The 15,061-nt window shown below is 42.7% G+C and overlaps 1 protein-coding gene across 1 annotated transcript in view; it reads left to right on the top strand.

Moving 5' to 3' along the window:
• LOC146871941 (STE20-related kinase adapter protein alpha-like) overlaps positions 1-15,061 on the top strand; it is a 366,775-nt gene that overhangs the window by 256,324 nt on the left and 95,390 nt on the right. The window contains exon 12 of the mRNA XM_085652306.1: positions 6,087-6,128. Within this exon, the coding sequence (XP_085508432.1) occupies positions 6,087-6,128 (42 nt within the window). The remainder of the gene's footprint in view (positions 1-6,086; positions 6,129-15,061) is intronic.

The raw sequence follows: 15,061 nt of genomic DNA, 5'->3' as shown, positions 1-15,061 counted from the left end.
CCCCATCACCTCTTTGGAATGAAGTGGATGTACACTGTAATGTTCATAGATCTCTTCACATCTGGACAGGTCCACTTTTTCAATTTGTCCACTTAATGTTTCACTATCTTCTGCTAAATCTATTTCTTCTTCTTCGACAAACACATTTCTATAGTACTCGTTATTTTTTAACAGATACAATGATGCCTTTTGCACTTTTCTAACATCCACTAACTCTTGCCAGATTTTCTTATTCTTAGTAGGAACACCATTAACTAGAATGACTAGTGGCTCATTTTCTGCATGATCTACACCAATAGTTTCAACATTTTTCCTTAAATCTAATGGTAAATACACAACTCTTCCTTTCAATCCTCTTTGCAACTCTGATGGAGGTAATTTACTTGTTTTGGGCTCCATACGAACAATAGCCTGAAACGGGTGAACACATTGTATCAGAATAGACTCATACGTATTTAAATCTATCAGCTCTGGAGGAATAGCAACCAACTCTAGATTATTATGAACAGCTCTAGCAGGCATTTTATTCTCATCTAATTTATTATAACAATATTTGCAAATACGCTGCTCACATCCCAAATCAAAACAATCCTCTACCAACAAATAAGTTGCAAATTCCATCCACTTATCATTATCTTCTATTTCACTTTTAAAATACAGATTGACACCCCTAGTCTGATTTTTATAGTGACTTCGCCGACAACAAATACAAGAAACATTTGGTCTTTCACCTGAAATTACCTTCAACTTTGTGATTTCATCCTCATATTTTTCTGTAATTACAGGGTCTACATTGTCTTCAACATTTTGTTCTACTAATGTGCCAGTTTCTTCACTCTCTTGCTGAGGCCCAAAGTAACAAAACTCAATATCCTCACAGACCTGCTTCACATCTGAAACTGACCCACGTAAAAGAGCACTGTTCAACTCACTTAACTTTAGTGCTGGACTTTTTGCATAATACAACCTTCTCACTAACTTCCGCATTTGAGTATGATGTACTACCAGCATTCTGAAATGGTGAAAAACACTTTCACAAACTTTCCTAGAAAGACAAGCCAGAGAATGACCTTGCAAACCAGTATGTTTTCTCACTCTGCAAGGTTCTAGTCCTTGCAACAGCTTAATCTTTTGTTTTACACTTTTTTTAGTATAGACTCGTAAAAAACTACATAATTTTTCAATAGATTCCTGTCGTACACTACAAACACTACTGCAATCCCAAGTGTACACAGGGTTTTTAGCACGTCTCCCTAAAACTTCATCAGCTATCACTTCTTCTGCATTTCTTTCAACCATTTTCTCTTTCTCCACTGGACAACCATCACTAACCTCATAACCTCTACCACTGGTGTCAACTGCATACAATAATTTTTCACTTAGTGAATAACTCGCTTCATTAAAAAAAAGGTTCTGAACTAGAACTGTGTTTCCATTCTCCCAAAAAAACATCACAATTTTTTTTTTATTAATAACTCTTTTCCTCCTACTTTTGGCCTTCATTACATATATTGGTTTATCTAGTGATCGAATTCTGTTTAACAGTAAAATAAACAGTTTCCTTTCTACTTCAAAAGCCTTTTCCACAATGCTTTCAATATGCTTCTTCTTTTTATAAAATAAAGCTCTCTTTTTATATTTCTTCACATCTTTCAGCAAATTATGCACTTCTCTCTTGTAAAATATTTTTTTGCGTAATTCCTTATACTGATTTTGTCTTCTTTTACCATACTTTATCTCCTTTGACTGAACATTTTCTTTTTTACTTTTCCTCTTATTTTGATTTTTTTTCTTACTTAAAAAATTTTCTGAAGTTGCAGCATTCTCTACATTCTGTTTGCTCCTACAAACATTTTTAATAAATTGCTTCGTGATCTTACCCGAATTTTTTTTCCTTTTAGCCACATTATCTTGTTCATTCAATACTTGTGGTTGATGTTTCTTCAAATAATCCTCCTGTCTCTCTTCTTTTCTTTTTCTGGCATAATTTCTCTATTTTAACGTTGAAAAACAGTATCTGCAAAAAAGAATCACAAATAAATGTATATTAATAACTTTCAAATTTACAGTATTCCATTAGTGTACATACACATTTTATATAAAAACAGACTAAGAAACTATAGCCCTGAACCACAAGTGTGACGATGATTAAAACACTACATACATAGTGCATACTACTTTGAAGCAGTTCATGCCCTAAAGCGTACCTCACTAAAAGACTACATGCTAAGTGACTGAATGATTACAGTACTAAAAGGAGACACACTGGGTGAGTAACGGGGTGTTTGGTAGAAGTCTATGAATACTAACTGGGGAATTGAAGGTGCAAAAGACAACTGTGTAGCTGATTAGAGAACTGAATGGATACTGGATAGGCATTTAAAGCAGTCCATGTGCTAAGGCCCTTCTCACTGCATGAGTACTTGGGTACTGACTGAATGATTAGACTACAGCAAGGAGACTGCCTGGATGAATTTATAAGTGGTAGGCTTTTCGCACAGGGATTGGATTAGTACTTGGTACTAAATGGGTCACTAGAAGAGTGCAAAGGGAGTGACAGGATGTTTGCTGGACTATATGGATACTGACTAGGGAATTGAAAGTGTAAAAGACAAGTCTGTAGGTGGTTAGAAGACTGCATGCATAGTGCATAGGAGTTTGAAGCAGTCCATGTGCTAAGTCCTGGCCCAGTGCATGAATACATAGACAGTGACTGAATCATTAGAGTACTGTAAAGAGAGTGTCTTAGTGAATTTATAAGTGTTTGGGTTTTGGCACAGTGAATGGATTACTACATGGTGCTGAATGGGTCACTGGAAGATTGCAAAGGGACTGACAGGGTGTTTCCTAGAAGTGTATGGATACTGACTAGGGAATTGAAGGTGTGAAAACAACTGTGTAGGTGGTTAGACAACTACATGCATACTGCAGAGACATTTGAAGCAGTCTATTTGGTAATGAATGGTTCACAACATAAGTACTTAGAAACTGACTAAATCATCAGACTACTTCTAGGACAGTGCCTGAGTAAAAATTTCAAATTTTCAGTTCTGGTGCAGTGAAGACAATTCTACATGGTACTGCACTTTAGTGTCAAAGCATGACTCATTTTATTAATGCATAAGCAAACACTGGCTTTTAATGCTACTAAAACTTGACAACATGACAGGTTTTATAACAGTTATCTGTCAGCAAATACACAATGTTACCAAACGCTTCTCTCACAGTGGTTCCCAAATGCACACAGACTCACAGTGTGATTCTAGACAAGCACCACTATCCCTAGGAGTTTACCAAAACTCATTCACTACACTGGAAGTGGTAAGGGAACTGCACACAATCTACATATTTCACGACTACACTTTACTGTCAATACCTAACTCATTTAATGGAAGCATAAGCCATAACTGTCTTCTAATGCTACTAAAACTTCACAACATGACATGTTTTAAAACAGTTATCTGTCAGCAAATACACGATGTTACCAAACGCTTCTCTCACAGTGGTTCCCAAATGTACACAGACTCACAGTGTGATTCTAGACAAGCACCACTATCCCTAGGAGTTTACCAAAACTCATTCACTACACTGGAAGTGGTAAGGGAACTGCACACAATCTACATATTTCACGACTACACTTTACTGTCAATACCTAACTCATTTAATGGAAGCATAAGCCATAACTGTCTTCTAATGCTACTAAAACTTCACAACATGACATGTTTTAAAACAGTTATCTGTCAGCAAATACACGATGTTACCAAACGCTTCTCTCACAGTGGTTCCCAAATGTACACAGACTCACAGTGTGATTCTAGACAAGCACCACTATCCCTAAGAGTTTACCAAACCTTATTTACTACTGTGGAAGTGGTAAGAGAACTGCACACAATGTGCATATTTCAAAAGTGCACTTTTGTATCATTGCCTGACTCATTTAATCAACGCATAAGCAAAGACTGGCTTCTAATGCTACTAAAACTTGACAACATGACAGGTTTTAAAAGAGTTATCTGTCAGCAAATACGAGATATTACTAAATGCTTCTCTCACAGTGGTGATTCTAGACAAACAACACTATTCCTTGCACTATACCAAAACACATTTCTTCATCTACAAGGAGTACTACATTTTACTGCAGAAACATAACTCATTTCACAAATTCATAAACAATGACTGGTTTCTAATTCTACCAAAATATAAAAACTGCACAGTTATCTGTCTACAAACACATGAAAAAAACAAATTCTTATCACAAAATGGTTTCTACATGCACACACACTGTCAATAAGATTGTAGAGAAAAAAAAGTACTCCCTACACTTTAGCAGAAGAAATACATTAGTCTGATTAAAATAAAAATAGTCTACATACATCCCCTCACAATTAAATAACTCACCTTCCAAGATGTTTTGTAGATTAAGAAGTATATCAGTCACACACCAGATATCAGTCACACACCAGATTTTCTTATACAGAATCTCTGCACTGTGCACCTGTCAGCAGAACCAAAGAATGGCAAAGTTTCCCTCTCATTTTCCACACATATACATGTAAACATCAAATCACATTCCTTCCCACATAAATTCAAAAGCAAACACACATTTCTATTGGTTAAACATTTCAACCCTTTCCAAATGACAAACTTCAACACTTCCCCCAATCTGCCTTCTGCCCGTTACCATAGAAAAAAGGTCATGGAACACTGTACTGAGCACACAGGTCACAAGTTCAGCACACACAATGTTGCTAATCAAAACAGCAAGTGTGCCTGACTTCTCAACATATCAGCTAATCATATATAATGTTCCTTACAATCAGTTTTTGATAACCAATAAGAATCATGCGTTTAAAAAACAGAAACATGCACCCTACCTTTCAGCGTAGAAGGTTGTTAAACAACCAATGATTTCTTGTCTTTTTTCAAAATTACATCTTAGCCACCATTTTAGAAACATCTTACTTTCCAAACTGCCATTTCATTTACAGAGACCATCTGAGTGCATCCAGACCTCCTTACAAGATGCTTACAGTGTGGCTTGTGGGACACAGCTACATTTTCTGGAGCTAAAGGTATGCAGAAAACAAAGGCATTCACAAAGACCTAGGTTTGCCAAATGTAGACATTAAATGGATTGGACAGAGAGGGTTAAAGTGGCACCAATTGATGCCATTGGTGAAATCCTTCATGCAAATCGAACACCCTGACCTCATAATAGTGCACTGTGGTGGCAATGACCTAGGCACTTTGACTGGGGTAGGTCTGGAAATGCTTATGAAGGACACCTTTGCAGAACTGATTTCACTTTTCCCTAAAACTGCCTTTGTGTACTCTAACATATGCCAAAGGCAGAAATGGAACTGGTCCGATCATTTTTGTCCACAGATTGAGAAAGCTAGGAAACATGTGAATAAATCTGTTTCTGCTTTTCTCCGAGACTACAGAATGGGGTCCATTTACAATAACAATCTGCGCTTTCATATGCAAGAGATGTATAGGAGAGATGGAGTACACTTTACTGATGAAGGAAACAGAGTCTTCCTCAACAACTTTAGACTCTGTATAGGTACTTACTTATAAGTACCAAAAACTCTCAATGAACACAACGGCTCTTTTTAGGGCCACTCAAGAACAAAACACTTAAGCTTAATCTTTATCTCCCAACAATTTTTTTCCCTTGGATCCGCGAACCCAGCGCGAGAGGATCCGTGCATCCAACGCGATAGGATGCGCGCACCATGTGCGCATTTTGCCGTTTTTTTTTTTTAAAAAGGGGGGCCCCAGGGGGTCCTTCTGGGACCCCCTAAGCACCTCTAGAGGGTCAGAGTATTTCCACTCTGCCCCTTTATATGTTTTACACACTTATTCCCCTTGCTTCTTCAGCCTCGCTTCTACCGAGGCAGAAAATGGCCGCCAACAGTTCCTGGTTTCGAATGTAGAGAGACACTCGACAGCCAATTAGCATTCAGCGCGCGATCGGGAGGGTGTGCGCTCAGTTCGAGGAGGGTGTGCGTACGGTGCGTGTACGGTCCGCGGATCCTCCGCGGCCATAGATATCACTAACTTTTTTACCCTAATTTTCTCAGGAACTACTGAACGGATTCACACCATATATGCAAAAGGCACGAGTCCGAACTGAGGACTACCTCTTTGCCAAATTTGGTGTCATTCCGTTCAGCGGTTCGGGCTGTAGCTGCGACAACAGATCCTATGGGAAATTGCATGGGGAAAACGTGTTTTGGGACCCCCCTTTTTTCTCGGCCCCCGCTTGACGAATCACCACAAAACTTTCAGGGTAGGAGCGGAGCGGAGCTAGCCAAAAGTTTGGAAACTTTCGCGAGGATTCGTCAACCGGTGCCAGACTTATTGGGAATAGAATGTTGCGGATTTCCTATGGAAAATAGGTCCTAACTATAACTATCTACTGGCGACCGCCAGTAGATAATATATATATATGTATATATATATATATATATATATATATATATATATATATACATACATTCATTCATTTTAGGCTAAGGTAGAACGTCCCTATGTTCTCAGCCTCTAATTAGCTTTACATATACGTGACTACATTGGGCACATATGATGGTATATCGGTGCTCACAATATGGGCGTTCCCGCATTTGAACATCATATTTCATTATATTTAGCACTGGGTAGAAGAGGCATCATCACAATAACACTTTCTCACTGTATATAAGCACTAAGCACTCACACCTCTTCGCACTGTTTTATACCACAATCGCACATCCCTCACACTCACACCGTATATTCTAGTGGCACACGTTCCTGCATTGATGCAGCAATATTGCTATATTATTGTAGTTAGGGTACACTGTGGTCTTCTATTTTCCATTCTTTGCTGCTTGACCCCACAGACGCGAGCGTATATCATGTGGCGCCCGTTCAATCTAAGTTTACATTCTAGTTCCTATTAATAGCATGCACTAGTACTGGTTGGCTATTCACAGCATGTCACTATGGGGCACTTATATCCTCATAGATCAGCGCATGTTGTTCCAGATTTGATTGGATTATAGTGAAGCTCAGCTGGAGATCACTTAGGATGCATCACATGGGGTCAATTCATAAGACATTTATTTGCGAATACCATTTGCTTTCCTTCAATTTCTACTTTCTCAGTCAGCTGGTTGCAGTCTGTCTACCATGTCAGTGCATGACTCACTACTGTTTATGTCATTTCTGCCATTGGCAGTACAGAGGTACTACAGCAAAAACGAACCACATGTAGTAAAATGCCTTAGCACTTCAACTAAAATAGAAAAAATACTGCCACTATCACTTGTATATTTTGCACCATTTTTCTTAAGCACGCTATGTGAACAAGGCCGCATGTCTGGCAGCCGAAACGCGTCATTTCGACAATTGATGTTTGAATAAAAGACACTTATCTGCATCTTTTTGCTGACGGAGTCTGTATCCTGTTGTTGCGCCGCATTGGATGGTGGCGCTGTGGAGCTTGTTGTGGAGATATATATATATGTTCGAGGCATATGAGCTGCAGATTACACACTTGTGCATAGATCGCCATCTGGTGTTGGGCCCGGATGTTTGCAGTTGTTTTTCCCCTTGGAAAGTCTTTGGAGGTCATGACGTCGGTGACTCCTCCTTTGGATCGTATTGCGCATGGGCTTCGGCTCCATCCTCAGATTGTTTTTTTCCGCCATCGGGCTTGGATGTGATCTTCGTGCTCCGGTTCCGAACAGGTTTCCAGTTCAATCGACGCGCAATCCTCACCCCAATTCACGGTATTGTTTCGATCGCGATCTCCACACTCTGCGCGGCTTTCATCGATCAAGACCTTCGATTCCAGTCGTCAACGCCGGCCTTCGGGCCTACCCAAGCTCCGGTCCTGGCTCATGGAAAGGACTCCCTTCAAGAAGTGCCCTCGATGTGGGTCCAAATCCCCCCACACCAATCTCCACGAGGTATGTAATCTCTGCCTCTCCCCTGAACATGAGGCTCGAGACTGTCCGGCGTGCAAGTCCTTCCGGTCCAAGAAAACTATTCGAGACCGAAGAGCAAGAAGAACCATGGCACACTCATCGACGGCGATTCCAGATGACATCTTTGGAGAGGGCGTCGACGTTCCAGAAGAACACCACACCGACAAGGGCCTCGTCAGCGCCTCCGAAGCCGATGATTCAGATGTGGAGGATGTCACTCCGGCACAGAGGGTCATGAGTACCAATTTGCCCCCCCAACACCCTCGCCGGCACCGAAAAAGGCTTCGGTCACGCCTTCGCCTCCGGGCCTAGGTAAGACCAAAGACACTGCTTCCCAGACCGCACCTTCGGGACCGGTAAAGAAGCCGATTAAGCCTTCCGGCGGCTCGGGCTCGAGCCAGCTCACTGTCAGTGCCGACAAACACTCCTCCGCACCGACACCGAAAAAGAAAATGGCCTCCTCTTCGGCACCGAGCCCCATACCGATACACTCGGTGCCGAAACCCAGTTCCACCTCCTCGGTACCGACTCCATCCCCGGAACCGACAAAAGCACACAAGGCCACGGGCACCGAGATCTCGAAGCCGAAACCCATCTTGGCACCGACCAAACAAAAAGCCCTTTCCAAGCCGCATACTTCCAAACAGGACACTAAAGCCAGAAAACCAATGGCCCCGATGGATAAACCACCTTCAGAAGAACTCTTTACACCGAATCCCTTGCAAAAGACATTGACCAAGGATCCCAAAACCGGACATTTGATGCTCAGCATCAAAAAGAGACAGCTGGAAAAACCTGCCCCAGCTCCACCACCAAAGAGGGAGGACTCTGCTACCTCACCTTTCAGAATACCTTCCCCACCTCTTCCTCCCCCTCCACCTTCCCCCCCTCCACCTTCTCCTTTTCCACCCCCTCCTCATCAATCCCCAACACCCCCTCCGGATGATGATGATCATGACGACACATATGATGACATGGGGGACATGCCCCATGACTTACCTACAGGGGACCCCACTCCCACAGGCTCCCCAGGCCCATGGGACGACTATAACATCCCCGACATCCCTAACGTCCCACAAGATGATCTCTATCCTTCGAGACAATCCCCACCAGAAGACTCATTGGGGTTCAACAAGTTACTCCAAAGGGCTGCACACTATCACGGGGTAGATCTCCATACCGACCCCGTGGAGGAGGATTTCCTCCTCGATACTTTCGACACCACGCATAGGGCCACCTCCATACTGCCCATGCTTAAAGGAGTTATAAAACATGCGCCAGAGGTCTTTAAAGACCCAGTCAGAGCCAGGGTCATTAACCCGCGCATTGACAAAAAAGACAAAGCCGCCCCTACAGATCCCTCCTACATCAGAGGGCCAGCACCACTAAATTCCCTGGTAGTGTCCACAGCAGGAAAGAGGGCCAACTCCCAGGCGTCAGACGAAGCACCACCACCTGACAAAGAGTCAAAACTCTTGGACGCATCCGGCAAGCGCACTGCATCACAAGCTGCCAACATATGGCGTATCGCCAATACACAAGTGCTACTAGCAAGATATGACAGGGTCCATTATGACGAACTAGAAGCCATAATGCAACACCTCCCTGAAAAATACAAGAATAGGGCAAACAAGTTAATTCAGGAGTGCAAAACCATCACTAATACCTCCATCCGTTGTGCCCTAGATGCAGCCGACACCGCCTCCAGGGCCATCAATACTAGCGTCCTCCTCCGTCGCCATGCCTGGCTCAGGATCTCAGGATTTAAACCAGAAGTACAAGCTTCCATCCTGAACCATCCCTTTGACCAGGAACATCTGTTGGGCCCAAAAGTGGACGAGGCCCTAGAAAAGATGAAAAAAGACACGGACACGGCAAAATCTATGGGAGCCTTACAATCACACCCTCCCAGGCATTCCTTTCGCCGTTCCTCCTTTCGGAGCACATCCAGAGGCTACTCCTCTGACACCGCTTCCACTTCATATAAAGCCCCTACCCAATCCACCTTCACAAGGGGTTACACCAAAGAGGCGGCTACAGGGGCAACAATATTAAAGGCAGAGGCAAGACAAACACCGCCCGCTCTGCCTCCACACCTACCCAATGACTTCCCTCCACTCCCCCCAGACCATCCCACTCCGGTCGGGGGCAGACTCCAAAATATCCTTCATGTCTGGGCTACCATCACCTCAGACAAATGGGTAACACAAATAATTCGGTCAGGCTACTGCCTAGAACTAATATCTACCCCCCAAACATTCCACCCAAACAGCACCCAATGTCACAGGAACATTTGTCACTTCTAAAGCAGGAGGTAATCTCCCTCCTACAAAAAAATGCAATAGAACTAGTTCCTGCCCACCAACAAAACAAGGGAGTTTACTCCCTATATTTTCTCATACCAAAGAAGGACGGATCTCTCAGGCCCATTCTGGACCTCAGACCCCTAAACCAATACATACAATCAGCCCATTTTCACATGGTCACACTCCAGCAGGTGCTTCCTCTGCTCTCCCAAAACGACTTCCTAACCACCATAGACCTCAAGTACGCCTATTTCCACATTCCCGTTCACACCGCTCACAGGAAGTTTCTCAAATTCGTAGTGGACGGTCACCACTACCAATTCGAAGTACTCCCCTTCAGAGTCACCACAGCTCCACAAGTGTTTACCAAGTGCCTAGCAGTAGTGGCAGCACACCTGAGAAAACAACACATCCACGTCTTCCTATATCTAGATGACTGGCTTATAAAAGCCAGCTCATACAACCAGTGTGTACAACACACTCACGCCATTATCCAACTACTTCACAACCTGGGCTTCACAGTAAACTACGCCAAGTCCCATCTGCATCCCTCCCACGTACAACAATACCTCGGGGCCACCATAGACACCTCAAAAGCGTTGGCCTACCCCAGCACTGCCAGGATAGCAAGCATGCAAGCTCTTTGTGCCAAATTTCAACCTCAACACTCTCTTCCAGCCCGAGTGTTTATGCAACTTATAGGGATGATGGGCTCTTGCCTATTCATAGTACCTCACGCAAGACTCCAAATGCATCCTCTCCAAGAGTGCTTAGCGCGCCAATGGAACCAGACCCAAGGTCAATTAACAAATCTGGTGTTGGTAGACAGTCGTACCCATCGCCCTCTGTAGTGGTGGACCACCACAAACCTTTCCAAAGGTCGACCGTTCCTGGACCCGGTTCCTCAGATAGTACTCACAACGGACGCATCGCTCTCCGGCTGGGGAGCTCACCTTCTACATCACACCATGCAGGGCAGATGGACACCTCAACAAAAGTTACTCCACATCAACCATCTGGAGTTACCAGCCATATTTTTAGCCCTAAAATCTTTTCAAACACATATTTCAGGCAAGGCAGTTCTAGTCCGCACAGACAACATGACAGCCATGTACTATATACAAAAACAAGGCGGCACACACTCTCCACAGCTGTCTCAGCTAGCACAGAGCATATGGAGATGGGCCATACCCCAGAAAATCTTTCTCCTGGCCCAACATGTCCCAGGAGTCCAAAACACTATGGCCGATCTACTCAGCAGACAAACACAACAGATCCACGAGTGGGAACTACATCCCCAAGTTCTTCACCCGTACTTTCAAATGTGGGGGCATCCACAGATAGACCTCTTCGCCACCCACGAAAACACCAAATGCCCAAGCTTCGCCGCCAGATATCCACACCCATTGTTCAAAGGCAATGCGATATGGATGAACTGGTCAGGCAGTTTGCGTACACTTTTCTGCCTCTCCCACTCATTCCATTAGTGGTGCGCAAACTACAACAACACTCCCTCACTCTCATCCTAGTAGCTCCAACTTGGGCCAGACAACCGTGGTACACCACACTGCTGGAACTATCTGTAGTACCGCACCAAAAGTTACACCTCTCTCCACTCCTCTTAACCCAGAACCATGGAGAGATCAGGCACCCGGACCCAGCTCAGCTCAAACTAGCGATCTGGCTCCTGAAATCCTAGAATTCGGTTACCTCAATCTTCCCCCTGACTGTATGAACATCATCAAAGAAGCTAGGCGACCCACCACTAGAGCGTGCTATGCCGCCAAGTGGAAACATTTTGTTGTCTATTGTCACAACAATACCATCAATCCCCTAGATGTGTCCATTCAACACATCATAGGCTATTTACTACACCTACAAAATGCAATCTAGCCTATACGTCTATTAGACTGCACCTCACAGCCATAGCAGCTTATCTACAAAACAGGCAACATCTATCACTTTTTAGAGTACCTGCCATTAAAGCCTTCATGGAAGGCCTCAAAAGAATAATTCCCCCCAGAGTGCCACCCTCACCTGTGTGGAACCTAAACATTGTTCTCACAAGACTAATGGGACCTCCCTTTGAACCTCTGCACAAATGTGAACTTCAATTCCTAACATGGAAAACCGCTTTTCTTGTAGCCATCACTTCCCTCAGAAGAGTCAGTGAGATACAAGCACTTACCATTTAAGAACCTTTTCTCCAAATGCACCATAACAAGGTTGTTCGCCGTACCAACCCAAAATTCCTCCCTAAAGTAATTTCTCCCTTTCACCTAAACCAAGCGGTAGAACTACCAGTATTCTTCTCGCAACCACAGACCGTTGCAGAGAGAGCTATTCACACACTAGATGTCAAAAAAGCCTTACTCTACTACATAGAGAGAACACAACCTTTCCGTAAGACCAAACAACTGTTTGTCTCTTTCTCTCCACCACACAAAGCAAAACGAACGCTATTTGTTCCCCCTAAAGCCCCCTCTACACATAATATAGGGACTTCAATGGCTTTTTTAGGGAACATCCCATTAGATGATATCTGCAGAGCAGCTACATGGTCAACACCGCACACTTTCACTAAACACTATTGTGTAGATGTGCAAACTAAGCAACAGGCTAGTGTGGGCCAGGCTGTACTCAAAACATTATTTCAAACCACTGCAACAGATACGGGTGGTCACCGCTAAGGATGGGTATTGCTATATAATCTATGCACAAGTGTGTAATCTGCAGCTCATATGCCTCGAACGGAATATGCTACTTACCAGTATGCATCTGTTCTTGGCATGTAGAGCTGCAGGTCTACACACGCCCACCCGCCTCCCCGGCTACCTTTATCTGTTCCAGTTTATCTTATTTAGATACACACATGGGCATCTTTCCTGTTATTACTACGCTCCATCTTTCCCTGTTGGCGAAAAACAATCTGAGGATGGAGCCGAAGCCCATGCGCAATACGATCCAAAGGAGGAGTCACCAACCTCATGACTTCCAAAGACTTTCCAAGGGGAAAAACAACTGCAAACATCCGGGCCCAACACCAGATGGCGATCTATGCACAAGTGTGTAGATCTGCAGCTCTTCATGCCAAGAACAGATGCATACTGATAAGTAGCATATTCCATATATATATATATATATATATATATATTCACTGAAAAAACCAGAGTTCACACACGTTATAGTTAGCTGGACATTTTACTCGTAAAAAAACAATGAAATTCCCCCGTTATAGTTAGTTCAGCTAACTATAACTCGCGCGCCCGCAATCCACTGTTGATGACGTCACATATTACATCCCTCATGACATGGTCAGTGACATCACTGATGACATCACTGATGACATCTCAAATGACATCACTGATGACATCATCCAGTGAGTATGTGTTTTTGAAAAATTTCAATATGTTTAATATATATAGGGAAAGGCCTGTTTAAGAATGAGTGGGTGTACAAGTGTGTAAATGGATGATTTTCTGTGGTGCATAACATGATTCTTTAAGTTAGTCATTAAATGTATCTTGCTGCAGACTAGTGACTAAACTGTGTAAATGTGTGTATGTGTCTGTATGTTGGTGTATAAGTGGCTGCATGGTTTTGAGAACAGCTATATGAGTCTCTATATGGGTAATTGATTGGTTGTCTAAGTATCTGTATGGGTTCATGAGTGTTTGTGTGGGTAGGGTGTGTGTCACTCTATGCATAGATGTGTGAGTGGGTGATTCTATGGGTGCATGGTTTTAAGACTGCATCTGTGATGGACTGTATGGTTGAGTGAGTGAATGTATGGGTGTGTTAGGGAATGAATGTATATGTCAGTGGTACATTTGTGACTAACTACATATGTGAAAGGCAGTATATATGCGTGTAAGAGTATATAAGTGGGTAGATGTGAGAGTGTGTGATTGTGAGAGTGACTGTATGGATGAGTGTGTGCTTGTATCAATGATTCTATAAGAGCGTAAGAATGTGATACTATTTTTATGAGTAAGTGAACTTGAGTGTGTTTCACTGCCTAGGTGAGTAAATTGGAGTGTGATTATTTCCATGACTGACTAGGTGTGAGAGTACCTCTATGGATGATTGGTGGTGTGTGAGTGTCTATATAGGTGTATAAATGCATATGATAGTTTTGTATGGAGTGACTGTAAGTATGAGTGACTGTACAGGTGAATGAGTGGAGGTGTATGTAGACCTAAGAGTTAATAATTGGGTATGTAGTTATTGGTATTGGAGTATATATGGTTTTGAGAATGGAACTCTTAAATTTTTAGTCGGTGTATCAAAGGTTATATTAGAGTGTGAGAAGATGTGCTACTCTATCACAAGGATGATGTCATCAGTGATGTCATTTGAGATGTCATCAGTGATGTCACTGACCATGTCATGAGTGATGTAATATGTGACGTCATCAGCAGTGGATTGCGGCCGCGCGAGTTATAGTTAGTTCAGCTAACTATAACGGGGGAATTTCATTGGTTTTTTACGAGTAAAATGTCCAGCTAACTATAAATTGTGTGTGAAACCTCTGATTTTTTCAGTGAATTTGCAAGGTTTTTTAAATGCTAATTCCTAACTATAACGTGTGTGAAACCTATGGTTTTTTCAGTGAATTTGCAAGGTTTTTTAAATGCTAATTCCTAACTATAACGTGTGTGAAACCTATGGTTTTTTCATTGAATTTCAAAGGTTTTTTAAATGCTAATTTTTGTATTTTTTAATTATATTTATTAAATATTTCTTTTTCAAAAATTTCCCTATGTATACATTTATATATTA

This window comes from Triturus cristatus, chromosome 1_1 (assembly GCF_964204655.1).
Source record: "Triturus cristatus chromosome 1_1, aTriCri1.1, whole genome shotgun sequence".
In the NCBI taxonomy this organism is placed as follows: Eukaryota; Metazoa; Chordata; class Amphibia; order Caudata; family Salamandridae; genus Triturus; species Triturus cristatus.
This window is presented reverse-complemented; position numbering and strand designations above follow the sequence as displayed.